This window comes from Malaclemys terrapin, chromosome 1 (assembly GCF_027887155.1).
Source record: "Malaclemys terrapin pileata isolate rMalTer1 chromosome 1, rMalTer1.hap1, whole genome shotgun sequence".
In the NCBI taxonomy this organism is placed as follows: domain Eukaryota; kingdom Metazoa; phylum Chordata; order Testudines; family Emydidae; genus Malaclemys; species Malaclemys terrapin.
In genome coordinates this window covers 111,537,024-111,563,058 of record NC_071505.1, presented here as the reverse complement: position 1 = coordinate 111,563,058, position 26,035 = coordinate 111,537,024, and the positions used below count along the sequence as shown (strand labels likewise).

General features: G+C 44.3%; 1 protein-coding gene across 1 annotated transcript in view; it reads right to left on the bottom strand.

Moving 5' to 3' along the window:
- Positions 1 to 20,576, bottom strand: part of IL17RA (interleukin 17 receptor A) — a 46,362-nt gene extending 25,786 nt beyond the window's left edge. Inside the window, exon 1 of the mRNA XM_054035402.1 lies at positions 20,426 to 20,576. Within this exon, the coding sequence (XP_053891377.1) occupies positions 20,426 to 20,548 (123 nt within the window). The 5' untranslated portion in view covers positions 20,549 to 20,576. The remainder of the gene's footprint in view (positions 1 to 20,425) is intronic.
- Between the last annotated feature and the right edge of the window lie 5,459 nt (positions 20,577 to 26,035).

The following is a 26,035-nucleotide window of genomic DNA, read 5'->3' as shown; positions in this document are numbered from 1 at the left end:
CTGTGTGGGGTAACCATCCTCAGTTCCTTCTCTACTGCAAAACCTGCCCCATGACAGGGAACTCTGAAGCAGAGGGGAAGGAGGGCAGTTAGTGGAACAGCCATAGGGACACACATCTCAAAGAATAAGTTACTGCACAGGGTGAATAACCATTTCTTCTTCTTCAAGTACCATCTTTATGGGTCCTCTACTCTAGGTGACTTCTGAGCAGTCCCCCTTTAAGGAGGAGTGAGCTTCAGTCCAGTATGGAAGAAAGTACAGCTGAGCCAAACACAGTATCGGAAGCAGAATTGCAAAATTATTGCATAGAAGCCCAAGTTGTGGCTTTACATATTACAATTATAGGAACTTTCTTAAGGAAGACTGTGGAGATGGAAATGGATCTCAGAGTGAGCTCGCATGTCAGGGGTGCTTCGAGAAAATGAGACTGGTAGCAGCTACTAATACAGTCAGTTCTCCACCTAGAGAGCATCTGTTTAGAGATTTTTAGCTCCTTTTGTTCTGTCTGTGATTGAGACAATTTGGAAGTCTTCTTGAAATGTTTAGTACTATCAAGGTAGAAGGCCAGGACTTGCCTGACAGAGTGTGTGGAAAAACACCTCCCGCTTATCCCAGTGAGGTTTAGGGTGGAAGGTGGGGAGGTGAATAGGGTGATTAATATAGCAAAAACTTGGGGTACGGTCATGTGACCTTGTCTCTGAAAAATATCGTGAATGGGGATATATGCCATAAAAGCCCCTATTTCCCCCCAACTCATCAAGCTGATGTGATAGCACCCAGAAATGCAGTTTTTAATCAATTAACGGAGGAGTGCACAGGCAGCCACAGGTTCAAACAGTGGTCTTGTAAATCATTTAAGAACCAAATTGATGTCCCAAACCGAAGTAGGGCATTTAACTGGCAGAAAAAGGTTTCAAGAGGTCTTTGAGAAACCTCATTGTCATTGGGCAGGCAAATACAGAGTACCCCTCTATTGGAAAATGGAAGGCCGATGGCTGCCAGATGAACTCTAGTGGAGCTCAGCGATAGCCCCGAGCTCTTTAGTTCTAGCATGCAGGCCAGTATGTCCGGCAGCAAAGAAGTTGTTGATTCAATGTGTTTGAGATCACACCAGCGGGCAAATCTTGTCCATTTTTGTAAGTGCAGCGTGTAGACTCTTTTCTGCTGTGTGGTAGCATTCTTTTTACTTGCTGTGAACAGGCCATTTCCATGCCTGAGAACCATCAACAAGCCATGCTTTGAGGTGAAGGCTTTCTGAGGTGGGGTGAAGGATCTTCCTGCTCTCCTGGGAAAGGAGACGAGAAGTGGCGTGGAGAGTGATCGGTGAGAACAGGGCCAGCTGTATCCGGTAAGGAAACCATTTTTGTCAGGGCCATGTCAGAACAATAACACTGTCCCTGTCCTTTCTTATTTTGCGTAGAACTTTGGATATCAGAGGAGTTGCGGGGGGAACTCCCTCAGAAGACCCATTGACAACTGGAGGTGAAAGGCATCCCCCAGGGATCAATGACCAGCCTGGTTCTGGAGCAAAACTGGGTGCATTTCCTGATTATAGGTGATGAAAAGGTCTATCTGAAAAGTGACCCATTGTCATCATGACAGTTTACCTTCTAGGAGGTCAGAACATGACCGCGGACATGCTCAGCAGACACTTCTCTCAAGACTGCAAGTGGGAGATAGATTCCACCATATGTCTCATATTTTGACAATCTGATGGCGCATACTCCAATTCCAAACTTTATAGCCTCAGCACACAGGGAGGGGGATTTTGCTCTCCAATGCTGGCTTATATGAAATATTCATGATATGTTGCCCATCATGATCTTTATGTGTTTGCCTCTGATTAATGGCAAAAACTGGAGACAGGCGTATTTGAATGATTTGAGTTCCAGGAAGTTGATGTGTAGAGTGGTTTCTTGGGGCACCCACCTACTCTGAGCTATATGGGTAGGGCCCTACTGAATTCATAGTCCATTTTTGTAAATTTCATGGTCATAGCATTTTAAAAATTTGAATTTCATGGTTTCAGATATTTAAACCTTAAATTTCATCATGTTGTAACAAACATGAATATGTGTTTTTAAAATAGCAAAATATAAACATGTAAAGCCCTTAAGACTTGGTGTTTCTCAAACTGGGGGTCCAGACCAAAAAGAGGGTTTACAAAGCTATTGTAGGGGGGTCTCAGTATTGCCACACTTACTTCTGCGCTGCCGTCAGAGCTGAGCAGCCAGAGCGGTGGCTGCTGGCCGACACCCAGCTCTGAAGACTGCCCCCCCCTCCCAGCAGCAGCAGCGCAGAGGTAAGGGTAGCATGCTATAGTGGCAACAGTACTACCCTTACTTCTGCTGCTGGTGGCAGCTTTGCCTTTAGAGCTGGGTACGTGGCAAGCAGCCACCGCTCTCCAGCCTCATAAAAAGTACACAAAAGACCAGATTTCATGGGGGGAAACCAAATTTCACTGCGTGACACGCTTTTTCATGGCCATGAATTTAGTAGGGCCATATGTATGGGTGTCTAGATGCCTGTGCTCCCCATCCCAACAGGGAAGCATCTGTTATTATGACAACCACTGGGGAAGGGGGAGTGAATGGGACTCCAGCACACGCATTATGGGAACTTTCCACCAATGAGACATTCCTTTACAGAAGTGGGTATGGAAAACAGTGTGTTTAAACTGTGTCGGCTCATCCTGAGCCAACCTGGAAGGCATTGCATGTCGGTGTGATCTATAACAAAAGTGCCAGCCACCATATGCACCCTGTAGCTAAAGACAGTTCCTGATCAGGGTTTGAAGGCTGATGTGAATTGTATTAAGTTGGATAGAGATATAAATCTGTGCATTGAGAGGAAGACTTGCTACTAATGAATCAAGATAAGCCCTTATGAATTCCAGCTTTTGAACAGGGGTCAAGATGGACTTTTGAATGTTCAACTGGCCCAGTTTGAGGAAGAGTTTTATGGACTCGTACATTGCCTACAATGTTACTTCCAAGGAGTGTCCTTTTAGAAGCCAATTGTCTAGGCAAGGGAACACCAAGATTCCATTCCCGTGTAGGTGTGCCGCTACTACTGACATGTCCTTTGAAAAGATCCTCGGGGTGGATGATAGGCCAAAAGGGAGCACCCTGTAATGAAAATGGTCCTGGCGTACTGTAAAGTATAGGAATTGTTTGTGGGATGGATGGATCGCAGTGGGGATGTGTGTGTCCTGAAGGTCAAGGGCCTAGAACCAATCCCCTTGGTCCAGTGATGGGATTATCACTGCAAATGTCATTATTCTGAATTTTTGTACCTTCACAAAGGTGTTAAGTAGTTTTAAATCTAGGATGGGTCTCAACCACCGCTCTTTTTTTGGAACCAGGAAATACCTGGAATAAAACCCCTTCCCTCTGTGCTGTTTGGGAACTGGTTCTATAGCATCATGCAGGTGTAGAAGAGTCTATTTCCTGCCACAGCAGGTTCTCGTGGAAGGTGTCCCTGAAGAGGGATGGGGAAGGAGGTTTGGGGGGATGGAAGCTAATTGAAGCGGATGAGTACCCTGTGGAAATGATCTTTAAAATCCACTTGTCCATGGGCGATGAGCTCCCAAGCCTGCTAGAAGTGGTAAAGGAAGTTGCCAAAGGGAGGAAAGCAGGTGAAACATTGCAGCTGGTCAGAAAGAGGATGGCAGCTCAGGACCTTGATCATCCCATCAAAAATTGATGCTTTGAGGTGGAAGGTTGTGAAGTTTGAAGGCCAGGAGTTGGGTGGTTTCCTCCTCTGGAATCTCTGCCTCTTGTGGTGAGGTTCATAAGGGCTCTGTGAGCTTGGGAACTGGGTGGAATTGGATCTCTGTACTGCCTGGGACCTACTAAATTCTCTTTTCTGGGCAGGTGGGTAGATATCCAGAGATTGTGAAGTGGCCCCGAAATCTTTTAATGTATGCAGAGATTCATCCATGTTGTCAGCCAATAACTTAGTGCAGTCAAAAGGAAGGTCTCCTATTGTATTCTGGACCTCCTTAGGGAATCTTGAGCACTGAAGCCAGGATGCCCATCTCATAACTACTGCCACAGAAATTGAATAAGCATCAGCAGTGTTGAGAGAAGTCTGTAGAGATGTCCTGGCAAAGAGCTGGTTTTTAGCAAGAATTGTCCGGAACCACTCTCCGTGTTCTGTTGGCAGATGTTCAATAAAGGAGATCAGCTTGGTATAATTTGTGTGGTTGAACTTCGCCATTAAGGCCTGGTAGTTGGTGATTACAAACTGTAAAGTAGCTGAAGAATAATATTTATGATTTTTACTGTAAGGCATAGATTTAGTGTGGTGCTGCCTTCCACGTTCATTAACAGCCTCGACCATCAAGGAGTTAGGAGATGGGTGAGAAAATAAAAATTCTGACTCCTTAGTGGGAACTGATATTTTTTTCTGCCCTCTTGCACATGGGAGGAATTGAGGCTGGAGTATGCAAGATGAATTTTGCAGGATCCAGAAATGCCTTGTTGACTGGCAGAGCAATGCAGGAAGTGGAGGCTGTATGCAGGATGTCGAGCAGCTTATGATGCAGTTCTTCAGTCTCCTGAAGGAGGATCTGTAAAGAATCCATGACCCTCTTGATGAGATCGTGAAACTCCTTAAAATAGTCAGCCAGGGATGGTTATGATGGCATGACAGCTTCATCCAGGGATGAAGGAGAGATGTTTGCAGTTGGAGAAACCTCCTTGTCAGCCTTGTCCTCCTGTTCCTCAGAGGTCTCTTCCTGAGGCTCCGGTCTCCTAGAAAGGGAGAGTGAGGAGGGTTGTTTATCTCTACGAATGGCAGAGATTGAGGCCTTACAGAATTGATGGCAATAAGCTGCCTAGTGGTCCCAGCATGGCCAAGGGAGTGGCACATATGGCGGAGTCCATGAGTGCTTGTCCCAGTGGGATAGTAGTTGTGGATTTCTGTCACAAGTAAGCTCAGGCTCCTCAGGGAAAAAACCTTCATAGGGGCATAGTGGAGAGCTTTGCACAGATATTTGGGAGGCAGAGGAAAAAAATCTTCATCAAAACCCTCCTCCTCACAGTCACTCAGTAATGGTGGGACAACAGAAGAAGCTTGAGGTACCACCATCAGTACCAGATGGGTGTCTGGAGATCTGGAAGTTCTCAGTACCGAGAAAAGATCGGAGCCGAGCAATAGCGAATCAGGAGTCTTGGACATCGTGAGGTCTCAAGGAAGCCAGAATTCTTGCAGTAGCAAGAGCATTGTCCAGGGCTTGAGCTGAAGTAATGGTAGTGAAGGAGTTGATGGTACCACAAGTTTCAAATGCTCCAGGAGGAATCCGGGCAGAGCCTGAGCTGTCTTTTTTGGTACTGTGGTAGAGCTCTTCTTGCCTTCATGGTGTCCTGGGGCCTGATATTTTTGGATCTCTTTGCTTAGTGGTGCTCTTGGTATCTGAGGAACCAGCAGCCTCGGGGGTACCATGTCAGAGACCACTGGAATCTGGGGGAGTTGACAACTTCAAGATAGATTCTTTACCTGGAAACTCAAGGCAAGGTCTTTGGAAGACTTATGAAAAGAATCTTGGGTCTTCCTCTTAGATGCCCTTGAGGAGTGTGACTCAGAGACAGAAGAGGCAGGTGACTTACTTGGAGACCTGCATGTGGGGGAGGGGAGGCTCCCGGCCTGGGTCAAAGGCTGGATGCAGCAAGCTCTCCATCATGAGGAGCTGAAGTTTTATCTCCTTGTTCTTTCTGGCTCTACATTTTATTGCCAGACAGAAGATGCACTTTGGGAAATATGAGATTCCTCAAGGCAACAGATGCAGTGGGAGTGTCTGTTGCTCACTGGGATTGCCTCCTGGCACAACAGGGCAATGCCTGAATCCAGAAGAACCAGGCATACCTTTGAAAAGGGCAAAACCTCCCCAGAGTGGGAGAAAACTTATATTTTTATTTATATATAAATAAATAAATAAAAATTATTTTTTTGGTTTAAGAAAAACTAATACAACTAACTAATTATTATAATACACTCACGACAAAAGCTAAGAGAACATAGTTGAGGAAAAACAATGTGGACAACTAGCTAAGGCTGTCTCTCAAGCCAGGACAGTTGAAAAGGAACTGAGGATGGTTAGCCCATGCAGTACTATATAGCAATGGTATGGGCTACGAAGCTGAGTCACACGCATGCATGTGCCGAATGGACATTGCTACGAGAAAGCTCAGATCAGTTGCGCTTGCGCCCCCGGTGCCTTTGGAGTGGAACACTCATAGCGACACTACTCGAAGAAGAAGCTAAGTCATCATGGCAAGGAGATGCCAGTTGAGGCAGGAGGAGGAAGTGTTGCAACTCAGTTTCTCAATCTACACTACCACTCTAAAAACTGAATACCGCTGCAGATTTAATCAGAATCACTTCCCCCAAAACCAAATGTTCTAGGCCAGTGTTTCTCAACCAAGGGTATGCGTATGCCTGGGGACACACAAAGGTCTTCTGGGGGTACGTAAACTTATCTAAATATTTGCCTAGGTTTACAACTGGCTACATAAAAAGCGCTAGCAAAGTCAGTACAAACTAAAATTTCATACAGACAATGACTTTGTTGTACTGCTCTATATGCTGTACACTGAAATGTAAGTATAATATTTATATTCCAATTGATTTCTTTTATAATTATAGGGTAAAAATGAGAAAGTAAGCAATTTTTCAGTAATACTGTGCTGTGACACTTTTGTATGTTTATGTCTGATTTTGTAAGCAAGTAGTTTTTAAGTGAGGTGAAACCTGGGGGTACGCAAGACAAATCAGACTCCTGAAAGGGGTACAGTAATCTGGAAAGGCTGAGAGCCACTGTTCTAGGCAAAGCCATTTGGAGAGATTCTCCACTGACATCTCCCCTACATCATTCTTTTTTTTTTGTCCATACAGAACTGGCAACAGTATCCAGGTTCATCCAGCAACATCAACTGGTTGATGGGGATTGTGACAAAAAGAAGTCTGTTCCCACTGAAATGAAGATATTTGATATTAACTCCAACTTGGGCACTCAGTATGATTTCTGTTGGGCTTTCTTTCTGGCTGGACCCCTTCATGACATCTGGAATTTTTTTATAGCAAGCACATCTGTAGGTTAAATGATCATCTATAGATACTCACAAGTCTCTGTAGTCCCCTGACAAAGTGGGTAATCCCTGCAATAATATATAGTCTATTTATAATGCCAGGGTATATTGACTAGATCATGGACCAGAATGAAATCCTACAAGCAGAAGCAGCAGCAGATATGCCTCCTACTTAGTGCAGGTCCCCATTCCACCCTCCTCCAGACTCTCAACTGACTTGTTTCCCAGTGCAGAGTTCCCTTCTTCCTACCCCATATTGGTCTCTTCAACTATTGGGCAAAAAGCCTTAGTTCTCACATAGCTGGGCTCATTTAAAAATTAAAAGTTGTCTCTAATCAGGCAAAAATTCTGGTTATTTACTAGTCAGGCTGAGATACTTTCAGTACCTAAGCATCCTAAGCCTGTATAACTACATATACTGCTAGGTATTTGCCTCCTTAAAGGAAAAGTTTATGTGCCAGAGAGCCTGAGAATGACTTCCTGACTACAAGACAGGATTGGAGAAAACAACACAAAACTGAACCATAAACTCAGGCAGGGAAATAAGAAGCTGGGAGAAGATTTCTGGAAAGCTGGTTCCACAACTATACTGCCAAGGAAACAATAGCATATTTGTACCAGGCCTCTAGGAAAATACCAATGATTTTCTTCTCCTTTACTGCTCTCTAGACTAGACTTGACCAACTTAGACATCTAAACATCTAGCTACTCTTTTCTAGACCCCAATAATTGCCATAGACCACAGATCTGTATGACAAAAAAGTGACAACATCATGCCTCTCCAGGGGTGAAAGTAGAAATAGGGACTTACTGGTACAGGGCTGGGTTGGGGCCAGCTCTGGCCCCTGGAAGGGACGGGGCCTCGGGCGGAAGGGGCAGGGATCAGAGCCAGCCCCAGCCCGCCCCGTACCAGTAAGTGCCCTCGCCCTCCCTCGCCGGGATAGCAGCAGCAGCCGGGGGCTTCAGCAACAGTTTAAAGGGCCCAGGGCTCGGCCGCCACTACTGCCCCGGGCCCTTTAAACTGCTGCCAGAGCCCCCGGCTGCTGCTGCTACCCCAGGGCTCCGGCGGCTATTTAAAGGGTCCAGGACTCCCCTGCTTCTACCGGCCCTTTAAATAGCCCCCAGAGCCCTGGGGTAGCGGCAGCAGGGCTCCGGCGGCTATTTAAAGAGCCCAGGGCAGTAGAGGCAGCGGGAGCCCCGGCCCTTTAAAAAAACCCTAGAGCCCTGCCGCCGCTACCCCAGGGCTCTGGGGGCTATTTAAAGGGTCTGGGGCTCCAGCTGCTGCTGGGAGCCCCAGGCCCTTTAAATTGCCGCCTGGGGAAGCTGGGCCGCCCCGGTAAGGTGCACCGGCTCTTGCAGGTACACCGTACCGGTGCATACTGGCTTACTTTCACCTCTGTGCCTCTCACATCATCACTAGCTACTACAGGTTCCCTCTCCTAGCTACATACAACCCCTCCCAACACTGTAGAGGAAAAAGCATAGTTCTTAGCAAAGAAAGGGTTAAAATTTTAGCAAACAGGAATGCTCTGATCCCATTGCTTGGTCATTTAAACAAATAGCTACGCGTCACAGAACCAAGATGACTTTTTATATGATGTTGCTCATTACTGGTTTTGGAAAACCTTGAAGAGAATACTATATTAACACACCTTTTTGTATAACTATAGTATCTCCTTCACCCTCTCATCCCAGGATATATATCAAAGAGGGTACTGCCTCAATTCGCCAAAGCAGATAGAGCAACTAATTTCAATTCCAAGTGTAACCACAGATTTTAAATCTAATGTCATTTGTTGCATTGTAACTTCTATCTAAGCTCTCGGAATATAAAATCTTTGGGGGGAAAGGACCATCTTTTTGTTGCATTCACATGATGCTAGAACAACAAGCCCCCACTAGGGGCCTCACAATAGTACTGCAATACAAATACATTGTAAACACTGCAACAACTACCACCCCTCTAATACTGCATTTAAAAATCTAGAAATTAGAGGAAGACTGTTTAAGGGTCCACATCATGTGTAAAATAAGCAGGGTTTGGACAGGAGGTTGCCACCTTGAGGTGAAGGAGAATTGAAATTATATCCATTGGGCCAGGTGCTAACCTAGGTTCACAGAACTATCGCTGGTTTTCCAATCTGTTAAAAGGATTCCATTAATATTATCAGATGGTTTACACATTCTGCAGATTGGCATACATAAGTACATTACGATTGCCTATCAACTAGAGGAAGAATACTGCTGTATGACATGCTTCAAGTTATACTGATAGGATACCACGTGAAATTTTCATTTTACTTTTAACAATCTATGTTTTCAGCACTCTTCCAGACTGTTAGCAAAGTATGGATAAAGCCATCAGCTTATTGAGGGCCACAGTATTGTGCGTACTTATAGCTCATATGGATCATGATATGTGGTGAAGAACAGCCTGAAAGGTTGAAAAATTGACTGACTTGGGTAATGCAGCATTCTGGCATTCTTCAAATTACAGTGGAACCCCGGTATAACGTGATGATTGGGGTCCAAAAAATTCAATCGCAATAAATGCGGGGTCGTGGTATAGCGGGGTTATGAAAAGTTTACCATTTAAAGCCGGTCAGTTTTAAGCCGGTCAATTTCTCTTGGGCAGAGAGCAGGGGAGATGTGCAAGGGGCAGAGGAAGAGTGAGGAGCAGCTGGGGAGGAGAATGGCTCTTCCCACCAAAAGGAGAAGCAAGGGTAAGGGGGAAGAGGCAGTGGAGAAGGCACATTCCTTTTTTTATTTTTTGGCGCTCTTGGGGCGGCGGGAGCCACCTTATGATCGCGCTATATCCGAATTCGCATTAGCGCAGGGCGCATTATAGCGGGGTTTCCCTGTATATAAAAGTGATCAATTAGACTAATTCCAACTGTTGGGAACTATTTAGATCAATGCTAGTGCTCTTAAAGGAAGACCGTTATCTGGAACTGAAGAAAAATGCACATGTAAAGGCTCTGTGTAATAAAGGTGCAATACATAGGAGTGCTGGTAAGAGACTTGGCTTTATTCGTCAGTCCCAGACACAGGCCAGGTCTGCAAAGCTTAATGCCCTTCTCGCATTAGCATGATCAGTATCCACTGACTCCAGCAGCTACTGTTACACTCTGGAGTTTAACAGTTTTACTTAACCAAGAGGGTGTTCATGGAAGACAAACTACTTTGGTCATCAAGCATGACTCCTGTCTTTTGCTCTGATCTACTTTCTGGCTCCTCATTTCCAATGCAGCTAGCCTGAAATATTTTAACCTTCAGTCAGAGCAGGAATTACAATTCAATCAGAGGACTACAACCAACTGAAGTGGGAGAGGCAGTAACTAAAGCGAACCTGACAGGCTACATCAGACTTTGACCTGCTAGAATTTCTTGCATAACAAAAGGGGACTATAATCAAATGAGCATACACAATTACTGCTGTTTAGCTACAGAACTTCTCCTCTAAATGGCATACTTACAATTTGGATACAAAAAATCAGCTAAAAACCTAATGGCATCAAAAATGTGGGCATGTTGAATAAGTCACACAACCACATATATGATAACAAGCAGTGATAAGTCATCACTCTTGAATTGTCACCTCTAATTTGTGCAAATAGTTTTTACCACGCTGCATGTTCTTCCCCCTTCCCCCACCAACTTCCACTATTTCACAAACCATAGTATTGCGTAGGTTTCAAACTATCTAAGGCTCTATTCAGAATCAGAAGCTGCAGCTGAATTTGGCAGCTCATTTGTCCTGCCAGGAGCACATACCAGCACTTTTGGATCCACACGGACTACTTGCTAGGTACTAGGTAGAACATATGGTGTTGGTTTTGACTTAGAAAATCCTAAATCACCTGGCAACTACTTATCTGAAATACCACCTTCCTTCACAAGCCACATTGTCACAGTTGTGGTCAGCAGGAGTACCTAAGCTAGATCCCTACTTGTGTAAGAGATAGCTGGTGGGATGTTCTCTGGGAGGACCATTCATCTTCAGAAAGAAGACAGAGTACCACTTATCTCCATAAAGCTAAAAATGTGCAAGAGTTTCCACAGTAACAGACTGATGGAAGGTGGGGGTTAGAAGGGCGAGGATATAATAAAGGAAACAGTTTAGCATAAAAGCAGAAGATAGCTCACCACTTTAACTAATGCCACACAGTAATGTTTGTAGGCATCATTACAGAGATAAGTTTAAGAAGGGATTTAAAAGATAAGGAAGAAGCCTTATCAATTTTGATGGAGAATTTTTCCCATACATAAAAAAAGCAACATGGAAGTGCTTGAAGCTACATATAGCAAATAATGGATTTTTAGGTTCATTGGCAATTTTGAAAAGTCAGGAAAAAAAACTGTTCATGCTGACTTTCACTTTTTATAAGTATAGAAATAAAATAGTCATTTGAGCAGGGACTTGCGCTTGGGTCTCCTAAATGCTAGGTCAGTTCCCCAACCACTAGGCTAGAGTGTCATTCCCACTCTCCTTCTCTGGTCCAATGACTATCCATTGTCCTTCATAGTGACAATTCAGTTATTCATGACGACAATGGCTAGCCATTGGGCCAAAAAGATAATGAGAATGACTACAACATGGTATTTAGGGCATGCACCAGGAAGGTGGGAGACGCAAGTTTAAGTCCCTGTGGAATGTCTTCAAGATGAGAGATTGAGAAAGCCCACACCAGATTATCCCAAAGCCCAGTGATCAGGGCACTCTCCTATAATGGAGGAGACCCAAGTTCAAATCCCTGCTCTACATGGGGGGAGGGGGGAGAATTGAATCCAGGTCTCCCACATCCCAGGTGAGTGCCTAACCACTGGACAAATACTATTTATCCAAAAAGTTTTGCCAAGCTCTACTTGAGGCTAGCTTCAGTGGCAGAATGAAGACATGGGTCAGTGGCTTTATAAATTAATGTTTATATCTGATTTATTAACCACATTTCTTTTTTGTATTTTTTATTCTTGTTGATGTTTTTTAAAAAAAAAAATCACAGTGCTGTGTGCAATGGGAAACATCACAAATCTGGAAAATTGGATACTGGTCCATCAGCACTGAGACCTAACGGTTCAGTCATACAATTAATAGGAGGCCAACATTTCCCAGCAGGACTCTGTGGGAACCCAAAGACACCTGCATTAGGCTGGGAAGGGCTCCCTGCTGTCCCTTAAAAAATGGCTGCAGCAGGACAGGAAGAGTTCCAAGCTTGCAGGGTTTCCCTCTCATCTGAGCATGAGTACGTGTAATATTTTTGGTGAGCTGCCTCTCATGTGCATGGCTGCTGCAGCCTGACCTACTTATGCTCTACTGCCACTTCCTTTTTCTGATCCCTTATCTTGCAAGAAGAGATTAGTTAGGCTCTGTGTACACTATACAAATAATTCCTTATCAAAACTGTGTTTAGAAGTGGTTAAAAAAAAAGTCAATGTTCCACAGAAAATTTTGAAAATTTTTAATTGGCAAAAACAAAATTTAATATTTCTGCTTTTTAAAACTGTTCAGTAAAAATGTTCTATTTTTGAAAGCTCAAAACTTAAAAAAATACCAAAAAATTCCAGTTTAGTTTGCTTGTCAAAAAAATATGTAAAATTTTGATCCATTTTGGTTAAAAAGACATTTTTTGATGAAAAGCATGTTGAGACTATTTTGACTAGCTTTAGTTGTGATACTGTTCTGGCTAGCAGCAATAGTCTACAGCGCAAAAAAAAAAAAGTTAGCATAGAAGGGAAAAAAGGAAACACATACTGTGGCCCAGATAGACATTTTCTCTAGTTCTTCTCTGCAGAGACTCCACTCCCTCTCCTATCCATCAGCATCACTTCCATGAAGTGTAACAGATTCTACGAGTGTTCCTTCTGTGAGGTCTTTTGTGGGTCCCTGTCCTTTTTCCAAGTTAAAATTGGTGGTCTGAACTCAAACAGGGATCCAGGTTCTCAGCACATTCTGTACGTCTTTCCAACAATTTATTAAAATTGGTAGGGGCTATGAAACATCGTATCCCACAGGGCTTCAAAAAACAGGCCCTTTTATAAAACAATTACAGAAGCAATGACAAAGGTGTTGGTCAAGAGCTGCAATCCAACTGGCTGAAGAGGCTTTTAACCTATGTGATTATGTTTAAATGAGCACATTTGGAGGCTAGAACCTTGCCTCCAACCAGATTACTATACCACATTCAAACATCTCTTACTAAAAGGTTCTTGGTTTGCCACTGCAGAACTGGAGTAACAGTGATGAATCAGGCCCACAAAATTGAAATCTAAATGTATTTTTAAGAAATTACTCCTCATTTCCCTCTCCATCCTATGGAAACCATTCAGTATTACTTTTGTGATCATCACAGGTGTCTGTTGATATGGCACTTCCCGTTCTCTGCCCCTTCTCCTGAAGGACAGCAACCAGATCAGGGCTTTCAAGAACATACGTTACTACTGCTTGCCCCAACCTCCTCAAATTATCATTAGCAGAATCTTGATTAGGATTACAAAAGGGAAGTGCGTAACACCAACCTTACTTATCAACAGTTTCCTTTTAAAAAAACCACTGCAGCGGCTGCTGCTGACTGGGAAGGGTGTTGATGGTATGCTCTCTGAAGTCAGGCTCAGACTAATGCTGCCCAGGGAAATGGGAGATTTGCAGGCTTTTCAAATGCAAAAAATTAAATAGACAACTTTTGTGTTTTTATACCTAAAATTGTACAGGTATACCGAAAAGAGCACTTTTGTTATTTACCAGTATTACTACTACTCTTAATGTGTTTTTAAATATTAGATTTTCTTGGACAGATCATAAAATTTACATATGGAATTTTACAATTTATAGAACATTAAAGTTAGAAGAAAATTAAAAAAATCAAGTAAAGTAACATATGCACCTAGTCCATAAATGCACATCCAGGGTATGTAGAGACATTTGACTGCATTTAGCCAATGCACATCTCATCATGTTACTGCTCATTTACACTAAATTGCTATGCAGCTTGGTATGCATGAAGACAACCAGAATCCAAGCAACTAATCGAAAGGTGTCCAGGGATTAGTATAAATTATTTTGCAGTGTTATTCTCATCAAACTGTAAAAATAGGCTAATAGAGTTTTGATATGTGTGGTTACATCAGACAACCAATCAGGCAATGTTCTTTTTCTCTATTTGTGAGAATTCTATCATAATTCATTGCATAGTGTACATTAAACCTTTAGAAGTTGACTGTTCGCCTGGGGTATTTTTAATACGAGCAATTAAAAGTTACAGAACTTATTGAGCCTGTACAGGGAAAGCAATTCAGCTGTGATCGAATGTCCACAGGAATTAGGGAGGGAGACAGCAGTTTGCAGGTGGGAGGGAAGAGGGAGGAGTCACATTGAGAGGAAGAGAAGAGTAATAGAAATGAAGGCTGGGTCTCTTGTAAAGAAGGACAGAAGGGACTGGGAACTGACATTTGCTTGCTCAGCACTTCAGTATTCTAAGAGTTAAATCAATCTGGCCACTTCAGCTTGGGTGGGGACCACACTCCTGAGTCTACTGGGGAAAGGTCTGCACCGGGGGAGTACATGTTTTGAAAGGTTTCAGAAAATATCTTCCATTGTAAAGGTTCCCTTAGTTAACCCTAGATTAACGGTTCCCAGATTTTATTGATTCACATTCCCACCTTAAGAACATAAGAATGGCCATACTGGGCCAGACCAATGGTCCATCTAGCTCACTATCCTGTCTTCCAACAGTGGCCAGTGCCAAATGCTTCAGAGGGAATGAACTGAACAGAGCAATTACTGAGTGATCCATCCTCTGTCATTCACTTCCAGCTTCGGGCAGTCAATAGGCTTAGGGATCCCATGCAACGAGTTCCACAGGTTGACTGTGCATTATATGAAGTACTTCCTTTGCTTGTTTTAAACCTACTGCCTATCAATTTCATTGAGTGACCCCTTAGTTCTCATGTTATGTGAAGGGGGGGGGGTAAATAACACTTCTTTATTCACTTTCCCCACACCATTCATGATTTTATAGACCACTATCACATTAGTCATTTCTTTTCTACATGAACAGTTCCAATTTTTTTAAATTCTCCTCATATGGCAGCTGTTCCATACCCCTAATCATTTTTGTTGCCTTTCTCTGTACTTTTTCAAAATTTAATTATTTTTTTTTGTAGATAAATACTGCCAGCTGGTTCTGGTCGCCCTAAGATTTGAGTGCACTATGGATTTATATAGTGTAACTGATATTTCCTGTGTTTCCTATCCCTTTCCTAATGATTCCTAACATTGTTAGCTTTTTTGCCTGTTGATGTACACTGGGCTGACATTTTCAGAGAACTATCCACAATGACTTCAAGATCTCTTAAGTGGTAACAGCTAATATAGACCCCACCAATTTGTATGTATAGTTGGGATTACATTTTCTAATGTGAAATTCAACATTGATAAATGCAAAGAAATGCATCTGCCATTTTGTTTCCCAGTCACCCAGTTTTATGAAATCCCTTTTTAACTCTTTGCAGTCAGCTTTGGACTTAACTATCTTGCATAATTTTGTATCATCTGCAAACTTTGCCACCTTATCATTTATCCCCTTAGATTATTTATGAACATGTTGAACAGCACCGGTCTCCGTACAGATCCTTGAGGAACCCTGCTATTTACCTCTCTACCCTTTGAAAACTGACCATTTATTCCTATCCTTTGTTTCCTGTCTTTTACCAGGTACTGATCCATGAGAAGACTTTCCCTCTTATCCCATTACTGCTTACTTTGCATAAGAGCCTTGGTGAGGGACCTTGTCAAATGCTTTCTTAAAGTCCAGGTGCACTCTATCCACCGAATCACTTTTGTCCATGTTTGTTGACCCCCTCAAAGAATTCTAATAGATTGGTGAAGCATGACTTCCTTTTACTAAAGCTGTGTTGACTATTCTCCAATGTACTTCGTTCATCTAGGAGTCTAAAAATTCTGTTCTTTACAAAGGTTTCAACCAATTTGCCTGGTACTGAAGTTAAGCTTAACAGCCTGTAATTGCCAGGACTGCCTCTAGAGCCTTTTTAAAAAAATTGGCATTATATTAGCAACCCTCCAGTCATCTGGTAGAGAGGCTGATTTAAGCAATAGGTTACATACCACAGTTGTTAGTCCTGCAATTTCGTATTTAGTTCCTTCAGAATTCTTGAGTGAATACTGTTTGTTCCTGGTGACTTATTGTTCTTTAATTTGTCAATTTTTCCAAAACCTCCTCTACTAATACCTCAGTTTGGGACAGTTCCTCAGTTTTGTCACCTAAAAAGAATGGCTCAGGTGTGGGAATCTCTCTCACATCCTCTGCCGGGAAGGCTGATGCAAAGAATTCACTTAGCTTCTCCACAATGGCCTTGTCTTCCTTGAGTGGTTCTTTAGCACTCTGATCATCCAGTGGCCCCACAAATTGCTTGGCAAGCTTCCTGGTTCTGACATACTTAAAAATATGTTTGCTGTTAATTTTTTTGTCTTTTGTGTGTTTGTGTCTTCAAATTCTTTTTTGTCCTGCTTAATTATAATTGGTGAACATCAAGCTTGGACACCTTAGTTTGGGCACTCCTGCTCTAGACTATAGGCTGATCTAAATAGAGAGGGGATTTTACAGGGAAGGAAGGAATAGAGTCAGGTTGAAAACAAAATGTAGCCTGCTCCAAGAAACAAATCACTCACTAATTTGCTGATGTGCATCTGCTCTACTCACTTTTAAACCTCTCTCATCCTTCACTGAAGGAAGTGTAAGGATTATATATACAAAAGATGGTCAGATCTGATATACAGAGAAAATTACTTGTTAGAAGACACAGCATGACATAAAACTTCTAGTCCAGAAGTTAAAGTCAGTCTGCCCATATATTTGTGACCCTGAAATTATACATAACATTACTGTTGTCAAGTGAAAAGTGTGAAGTGAGGTTTTTTACCCACGAAAGCTCATGCCCAAATAAATCTGTTAGTCTTTAAGGTGCCACCAGACTCCCTGTTGTTTTTCTGGATACAGACTAACACGGCTACCCCCATGATAAGTGAGAAGAGAGCTATTTCTGCCTCTAAGCTCTTTGTATACAGCTGGAACAGGACCCAGTGCCAGAATTTATGTTCTGCTTCAGGTCGGTAAATCTCTGGATTAATCCATCTGAACACAGCTCTATCACACATTTTCTATTTCACACTCCTTCCAACTAGTGCCACAGAGTGATGTTCTGCAGGGATGGAACTAGAACACAGGTTTGTGGGATGGCTGACATCTCCATGCCATTATCAGACATGGACCCATGGTAGGGCTGCATGAATTATCACACAGACTTTGTGGAAACAAACACCACCACCAGCAGCACCTCAGAAGGCTGGGTTGACAGCTTATCTCATGGCTCCTGATTGGTCTATTTAAGCCCAAGAGGAGCTCCAGGAAGTGTTGATGTAATGGGGTGACTTCCCCCACCAGCCATAGTGGCAGACCCACCTTTTGCTCACTCGCTCTCTGACTCCCAACACCAGCTTGGACCCTCTGCTTTTGCCCTTGAATGATCTTGACCCCTGTCTTCAGTACTTGGACTCTGTCTCTGCCCCCTAGTTTCAGTCCTGGGACTCTGACTTTTGACCCTTAGTTTTGGTACTAAAGCTGAAATCAGAGCTTCAACTCCTGGCTTTAGCATTTGAACTCTGGCTCTATTCCTGCCCCATAGGATCAGTATGTGGACCCTGCCCCCAGTCCCAAATTCAGGCTACTGCCCTTAGTTTTTGACCCTCATTCTGACCCCTGGTCTCTGGCATCGACCCTGACCACCAGGCCTGACTGCCCAAGTCCTGGTAGTGACACAGAGAGAAAGGGGACCCTAGACCGGTGTTTGCAAAAATCCAAGAATGTATGCATTTGAAATTCTTACAACTATTCCAGCAGAAGAGCCACCTAATTTTCACCTCAGATGGCCAGCCTTGCTCCGCTCTGCAGAAATAACAGGGTAAAAGTGACAACTTCCAGACAAGTTACCCAACCGGAGATGTTGGCACAGCCCCACATCTTGCCCAGGAACTCCAGGCAGCTTGGCAAATCTTAGCGCCAGCCAGGGCCCCTCACTTGTTTCAAACATGTCAGTGACAGGCTTAATTCCAGACACTGGTCATCCGACCAGGCAAGTTCTGCATATTTATATTTTAGCTTAGCATTAAGATAAGAGTTGCTTTGTCAAGTGCAGATCACGTCAATCACAGCCAGCTTCCAAAGCTGTAGAAAAACCCAAATACAAGCAATATTGTGTGACAAGCAGTGCATTTCCGGATCTCATTATATCTTGGGCAATGGGACTTTAATCACCATGGAAATACACAACCTGGATGGTGGTATTGCTGTTATATATGGAAAACAGAAAACTGCACTGAAGACCATTTACAATAGGGAATATGTTTTAAAGTATCCTTATGCAATTTCCATGAAAAGAGTGGTGCTCAAAGTTGATCTGTGCAGCTGCTTCTGTCTCAATGAAGAATTACGAATTTGATCAGTCACTTCCCACTAATTTAGTCGCAAACCAGGCTTCCCTTAGGGTTTCCAGAGGCTAACTAGCTAAACACAAGAAACCCTAGTTGCTTACCATAGTAAGTGTGGTTCTTCAAGATGATTTGCAAGATGGGCAAGGAGGCTGGATTAGGGTGACCAGATGCCCTGATATTATTGGGACCATCCTGATATTAGGGGCTTTGTCTTATATACGCAATATACCCCGGAAAAAAAAATGTTCCTATTTTTCACACTTGCTATCTGGTTACCCTAGGGTTGATCCAAATGAGTTCCTTCTTCTTCTCCTCACAATTACTCATGTGAATCCTTCTTTTTAATAGATTAACAAGCACTAGTGACCCTCCATAACTACTGTTTACTAGAGGTTTCTGGGAATATTCTTTTCTCAGAAAGGGGACAATTTCCAAAGAAGAACTTGTGTTTTCCAGCACACAAGAATGCTGATTCAAGATCACAAAATGACGTGGAGAAATTAAAGTGGTTTGCAGGGAAAGTTTTGGTACTAATATCTCATAGCTTCCCCATGCAGCTAATTTTAACTACTACCCATAGAGGTCTGTACAGGATCAGTGAAAGTAGCCAGAATCTCCCAAGTTTCATTCTGCTGCTGCTTGGGAAAGACAGGAGTAGCAGCTGTCTCAAATCTATATTTAGAACACTCTTCACAACTGCAAAGGCTAGAAACATTTTAAAATTAAACAGCAGACAGGAGGAAACCATGCATCTTCACTTACTGAATTAAAGCAAGCTTATTTTGATCCTGTATCTTTAATAATGCTTTTACATTATTTCTTCATGTAAAGAAACATTACGTACACAGGTTTCAGAGTAGCAGCCGTGTTAGTCTGTATCCGAAGAAGTGGGCTGTAGTCCACGAAAGCTTATGCTCTAATAAATTTGTTAGTCTCTAAGGTGCCACAAGTACTCCTGTTCTTCTTATTACGTACACAGTTGCTGCAGGGAATGGGAGGTGAGATATCTGGAAAGAGTTTGGGATTGGAAGTGTTTCCAAGAGGCCCTCTCAAGAGGTAGCCTACAATGCAGACGTGTTTGAAAATCATTTAAAAACTACCAGTAACAGGCAAATTAGTCTTTCCATGGACTTTCGGAGGATGGTTAAAAAAAACCTCAAATCCACCTCGTATTAGAATTGGATTTGTATACAATTACTTGCACTTAAATAGGACTTTTCATCAGTAGATATCACAGGTCTTGGCAGAAATTCCAATTATTATTCCCCTTTTACAGATGGGATAACTGAGGCAGAATTTCAGACCAAAATTTTAAAGAGCAGTCAGTGATTTTGGGTGCCTAAACCTGGGGGCACTTTATGCCTGATTTCAGAGGCACTACAATGAACAATAGCAGCTTCCAAAAGTGGCAACTGTGGGTGATCGATTTTAATCAAAGTTCACAAGAGCAAATCAGGGGAGAGCTAGGAGCAGCACCCAGGCTATTCCCACCCCTAGGCTCAGCCAGGAGGCCACTGCTGCTCCCAATCACAGGTCGGGCTCAAGGCGGATTTGTGATGCGGGGCGAAAGGCTGGGGACCGAACCCGCTGTGGGCAGGCGGCTGCCACCCACCCCACGGCCAGGCGGGGCCGCTAAAAGGGGGGCTTGTAACGGGGGTGGGCGGGTGCCGGTGACACACCCCGGACCTCTCTCCTTGCAGGGTGGGGGGACTTTCACCTCAGCGGCCGAGGGGCCCGGGACTGGAGCAGCCCCCAGCCCGTGTCCCCGCCCGCCGGGGCAGGTGGGCCCCCCCCCCGCGGTCGCTGTTTCCCCCGCCCGGGCGGCTCTTACCGGCTGCGAGCAGTCGAAGGGCGGCGGGGCGCTGAGGAGCAGCCGCAGCCCCAGGGCCCCGGTCACCAGCAGCAGCAGCAGGACGGGGGGGAGACGCGGGAACGCCGCGGCCACCCGCCCCATGGCCCCAGCCAAAGCAGCGCAGCGGCCGCCCCGCTCCACGGACCGGCGCCGGTTTCCGGAGGGGGCGGGGCCCGCACTCACCTGAGGAGGAGCAGGGGGCGGGGCCTCGTGGCGCGAGACGGCAGCACCTCGCTGAGGCGGAGAGGGGCGGGGCACCAGGGGGCGGGGCCACAATTTACTAGCCAGGGAAGGGGCGGAGCCAAGCGGGAACTGTACGGAAGGGGACGTGGTTTACGGGAAAGGAGGGGGCGGGGCTTGTAGAGCCAGGGCCGTGATCGGCCCCTCCGGCCGCCGGGGCTGCGCTGGGGGAGTCGGGCGGGCTGGGCTGGGCTCGGAGACTAGACGTGTGTGTGTGTGTGTGTGTGTGTGTGTGTGTGTGTGTGTGTGTGTGTGTGTGTGTGTGTGTGTGTGTGTGTGTGTGTGTGTGTGTGTGTGTGTGTGTGTGTGTGTGTGTGTGTGTGTCTGTCTGTCTGTCTGTCTGTCTGTCTGTCTGTCTGTCTGTCTTCCCGCGGGGGGGGGGGCGCAGCGCTGAGGCGGGGCAGCGCTACAGAAAGCTGCTGAAGGGAGCAGTGCGGAGCCGCAGTGGCCGGAGGCCGTGGGGAGGCTGCTGCGGGTTGAAGGAAGAAGGACAGGAGCACTTGTGGCACCTTAGAGACTAACAAATCAGCTTAGGCGCCGCAAGCCTGGGAGGCGGGAGAAGTGTTAGGCTCTGGTTAGGCCTCAGCTGGAGTATTGTGTCCAGTTCTGGGCGCCACATTTTAAAAAAGATGTGGAGAAATTGGAGAGGGTCCAAAGAAGAGCAACAAGAATGATTAAAGGTCTTGCGAACATGACCTATGAAGGAAGGCTGAAAGAATTGGGTTTGTTTAGTTTGGAAAAGAGAAGACTGAGAGGGGACATGATAGCAGTTTTCAGGTATCTAAAAGGGTGTCATAAGGAGGAGGGGGAAAACTTGTTCACCTTAGCCTCTAAGGATAGAACCAGAAACAATGGGTTTAAACTGCAGCAAGGGAGGTTTAGGTTGGACATTAGGAAAAAGTTCCTAACTGTCAGGGTGGTTAAACACTGGAATAAATTGCCTGGGGAGGTTGTGGAATCTCCGTCTCTGGAGATATTTAAGAGTAGGTTAGATAAATGTCTATCAGGGATGGTCTAGACAGTATTTGGTCCTGCCATGCGGGCAGGGGACTGGACTCGATGACCTCTCGAGGTCCCTTCCCGTCCTATAATCTATGAATCTATGAATAAGTGAAACAGCCACTGCGTGCTCGAGGAAGAGGCGGGGCAGGGGTGAGCTGGGGCGGGGGTTCCCCTGCGTGCCCCCCCCCCTTTGCTGCAGGCGACCCTCCCTGCGCTCCACTGCCCCAGCTCCCTCCGCCTAAACGCTGGCAGTGACCGGGGCGGCCGAAGAAAATGGCGCCCCCCCAAATCCTAGCGCCCTAGGTGACCGCCTATGTCACCTAAATGGTTGCACTGGCCCTGGGTGACTCCCTCACACCATGTGCCCCAGGACCACGCGTCGCAGGCGTGTGGCTGTCCCTGCAGGGGGGATCCGTAGGAGGGCAGGAGTCGCTGCGTGCTCTTCTCTACTCTGTGCGCCCACACAGGAGCAGTCCGAATCTGTCTTGCGGGGGATCCCAGAGTACAAGGTGGTCTGAGATCTGTTCCAGGCACCGAATGTGTTTCTGGGAAGGTGTTATTTTTAAACATGTTGTCACTGCCTCCACTGAGACACTCTCTTCCCGGCTTTCTGCTCCTGGAACAGGCACTCTTCCTGCCCCCTGCTCACCCCAAAAAAACATGTTTGAGTAAGAAAGTGTTGGAGCGAGCATGTTTTGAAAATTACCTTGTGTTTCAGCAGCAATGTGGACTCCAATCAAAGTTTTCTGATGTCTGAGCCTCCTGAGTATTCCACACACCTAACCAGTAAACAGTGAGCTAATGACCTGGCCATCCTGTTCAAACAGTTCATTATAGGTGTCTGGGGAAGGGGAAGGGGCGGAGCCCTGGAGGCCCTGACACTGAATCCCGTAAGATCCTAAAGGTAGGTTATGTTCAGTTGCAAAGAGAAAAATACAAGGTAAACAATTTCCTTTGTGGGTTCATGGTATATTGATGTGAGGAAAGGAAACGTAGCTAATGAGTGGTAACCATTGCTGTCACAGTCAGCATAAAGATAGCCTTCAACCAATTCTGGCTTCAGAGCCAAATTCTCCAAATGGCCCTTCTATTTATGAGCCAAATGAAAACCCCAGATTTGAACTCCTTAATCAAACTCAATCCAGAGCTGAATTTAGGGCCTGATTCTCCCCTGCTTTGCATCCTGTGTAGTCAATTATATTTATGCAAAGTGGGTGTAAGATGCTACTATTGGGATTGTGTCGCATTTTAAACTTTGTGCAGGTATAAGTGACCACACAAAGTGCAAGGCAATGGAAAATAAAGCCTTTTACATCTTGAACCTACTCAAGCAAAGAATACACAAGCTGAAATTCTCACCAGCCAACTATTGTTTGGTCTGTATTGTCCACATATAGTCAAAATGAAACTTTTGTATTATTCAGTTTAGTGAATTTATTGCTCATGGTAAGTACTGTTCTGACAGTGCTGGAGACTGAAGTTCTCTAGCTACAAAGCATCAAAGAAAACTTTGCCATACTGAACCCACGTACATTAACTTTCACGTGTGGCTGCATGTGTGTGTTCTCCCTGTGTGCTGTCCCAGCTCTGCAGACAGTTGGCACAGCAGACCTCAAGTGAACTGCCCAATGACCACAAGATCCGTTAAGGTACGAAGGCACCCAGCCAGGTTGTTGACGAAGCACTGTAATAATACCTGGCAGACTCTAGAAGGATACTAAGACATGTATGCCTGTGAAAATGGACTCAGCTCAGTCAGTGGCAGGATGTTCCACTGCCCCCGAGGCTGGCCAAAAATACGCCCTCTGAGATACATCTTTATACCCCGAGATAAAGAAGTTACGTTGTGTCATCCTGACCTGATCTTTTAGGAGGGGTCAGTGTGTTTCTGTTATCCTTGGGGAATGTTTTTGTATCATCCTTGATATCGGGATGTTCTGGTACCACTTGATATTGGGATGTGTTTGCGTAAGTACTCTGTGCTTAGCACTTCTTAGGAATGTGTATTTCTGCAATATCAGCCCTCTTCTTGCCAGATTCTGAGCAGGGCCTGCCTCATACCAGCCCTCTGATACAAGGACTTATGTTTCAGGCTCTCTTCCTACTACATTATGGAAGGGCCCACCTTAGGGGTTAGAGAACAGATTAATCTCTGTTCATTTAGTACTCTGCCTTTCTGTGGTGGCTGCAAGTAAAAGTGCCAGTTTGTGGTTGTGCTGAGGATGCAACTTTGCTGAGACCACAATTCATGGAGTCATCAGATAGTAACCACTTCCCATGACTGCTGATCCAAGCCATCTTGAATTTAGAGATGAAAGGCTTTAGATCTCCTTATAAATCCCTAGGCTTGTTGTGTTTCATTTACAATGTTTATGTTATTTTCCCATTTTCATGTCTTCCGTTCACGCATGTTTGAAAACCCATTGCCTATTGGGGCAGATTTAAAAAAACAAAAGATCAACAAGTGCCCTGTAGTCAGTGCCTCTCAGAGCTCTTGGCTTTCTTTTTTCCTTCTAACTCTGACCGTAAATTGCCCATTGGAATACAGACAGAAAGAGCAAGCCAGGGCACTGCCATACTGTCAAAGGCTGGAGTGCCCAGGGGAAAGATCCATTAACACACAGCGTTATGCAGACTTTGAATTGGCCATCCTGTGACAGGCTAGCCAGAGGTGGACTCTAGTTTTCTCTTCTTACCTCGGCATTTGCTGTGAACTGTGAATTAGTTATGTATTACAGTTTGCTAGGAGAAGGATAGTCTTGCGGCTAAATCATGGGGCTGAAAAGTCATAGAACTGACTTCTGTTTTTGGATTTGTCACTGACTTCAGATGTATCCAAGGGGAAGTCACAACCTCTCAGGGCCCATTTCCCCATCAGTAAACTGGAGATATAACAACCTCCTTGAGGTGATGTGAATTTTAATTCATAAACATTGGATTAAAGTGGTTTGAGGTCTTCAAGTGGAAGGTGTTATGAAAGTGCATAGTACGATATCTCCCTATGGTAGGGAGTAACTTTCAGTACTTTTGGTTCACAAGGGCTTGTGCAAACCTTTTAGCTGATGTACATGGAGTTCCTCCCCCGCCACAGGTTTCACTTTGAGTTTCAGTCTGAACACATCCTCAACCTGAAATTCAAATACATTCTAAACCTCGGAGTTTCACCTGATTTTGCATCGAAACCACACATTCCACATGGTTTCAACACAAAACCATCACCTGGCTCACTTGATCCTGAAATGGGTCGCAGATAAGTAAACTTTTCAACAAATCTGAGCTGAATGTTCGGGTTGTAATGGAATTTGAGACCAAGGCAGTTTCTCATGGTTTTGTGGTGAAAGTTTCTAACTGAAGGCCAAATTTAGTCCTTGGATAAGAAAATGCCACTCCATTTCAATGACATTAGATCAGCTTATGCCAGTGGTGAGTTTGGCTTGTGTCTTTGTACCTCGTCCTCATAGCCTCATGCTGCATGAAAGATTCCAGTGATTATGGTCTGCACTGGAGGATCCCCCCCCCAATTGCAACATTTAGTTACCAAGATCAGAGGCTATTTACAAACAGTTGAAGAAGAATCATTGATTTGTTTTGGAGAAGAATTTTCTGAATCGCTTTGCAATACCGTGGCTGTAATTACCTATGGTTTATTATACTGTGTTCGTAATTACAGTGTTGTTCCACTGGAATTATAAAAAAAAAATTCAGGATAGTTGTGCCACAAATTCATATAATCAGTAAGCTAAATAGGTGACTTAATTACTTATTTCAGAGTAGCAGCCGTGTTAGTCTGTATCCGCAAAAAGAACAGGAGTACTTGTGGCACCTTAGAGACTAACAAATTTACATGCATTCGATGAAGTAGGCTGTAGCCCACGAAAGCTTATGCTCAAATAAATTTGTTAGTCTCTAAGGTGCCACAAGTACTCCTGTTCTTAATTACTTTTTAATAAAAAAGTTAGTTTCATGCTGAAGGTATTAATTTAATTGTAATTATGCAAAAATTATACATTTTGATATATATGTAGCACAAAATCCTATTGCCAGAAGGTTAACTACATGAGTTACACTTTATAGTCAGACATTACAGAGTAACTACAATGTAATTAGGGTCATTCTACTATAAAATGTAACTGAATTTTCTAGGGTGATATTTATCAGGATAGTCTTGTCAATACCAAGGACCCAATTCTGCGAACTCTTAAATCAGATGAGTAATCCCATTAACTTCAATGTGACTATTCAAGTGAATAAGGGTTTGCAGGCACTTGGCTTGTTTTTAGATACTGTTGAAAGAAGGGGATGGATTTGTAAAAGAAGTTATGATAAAATTTACAGATACTAAACCAA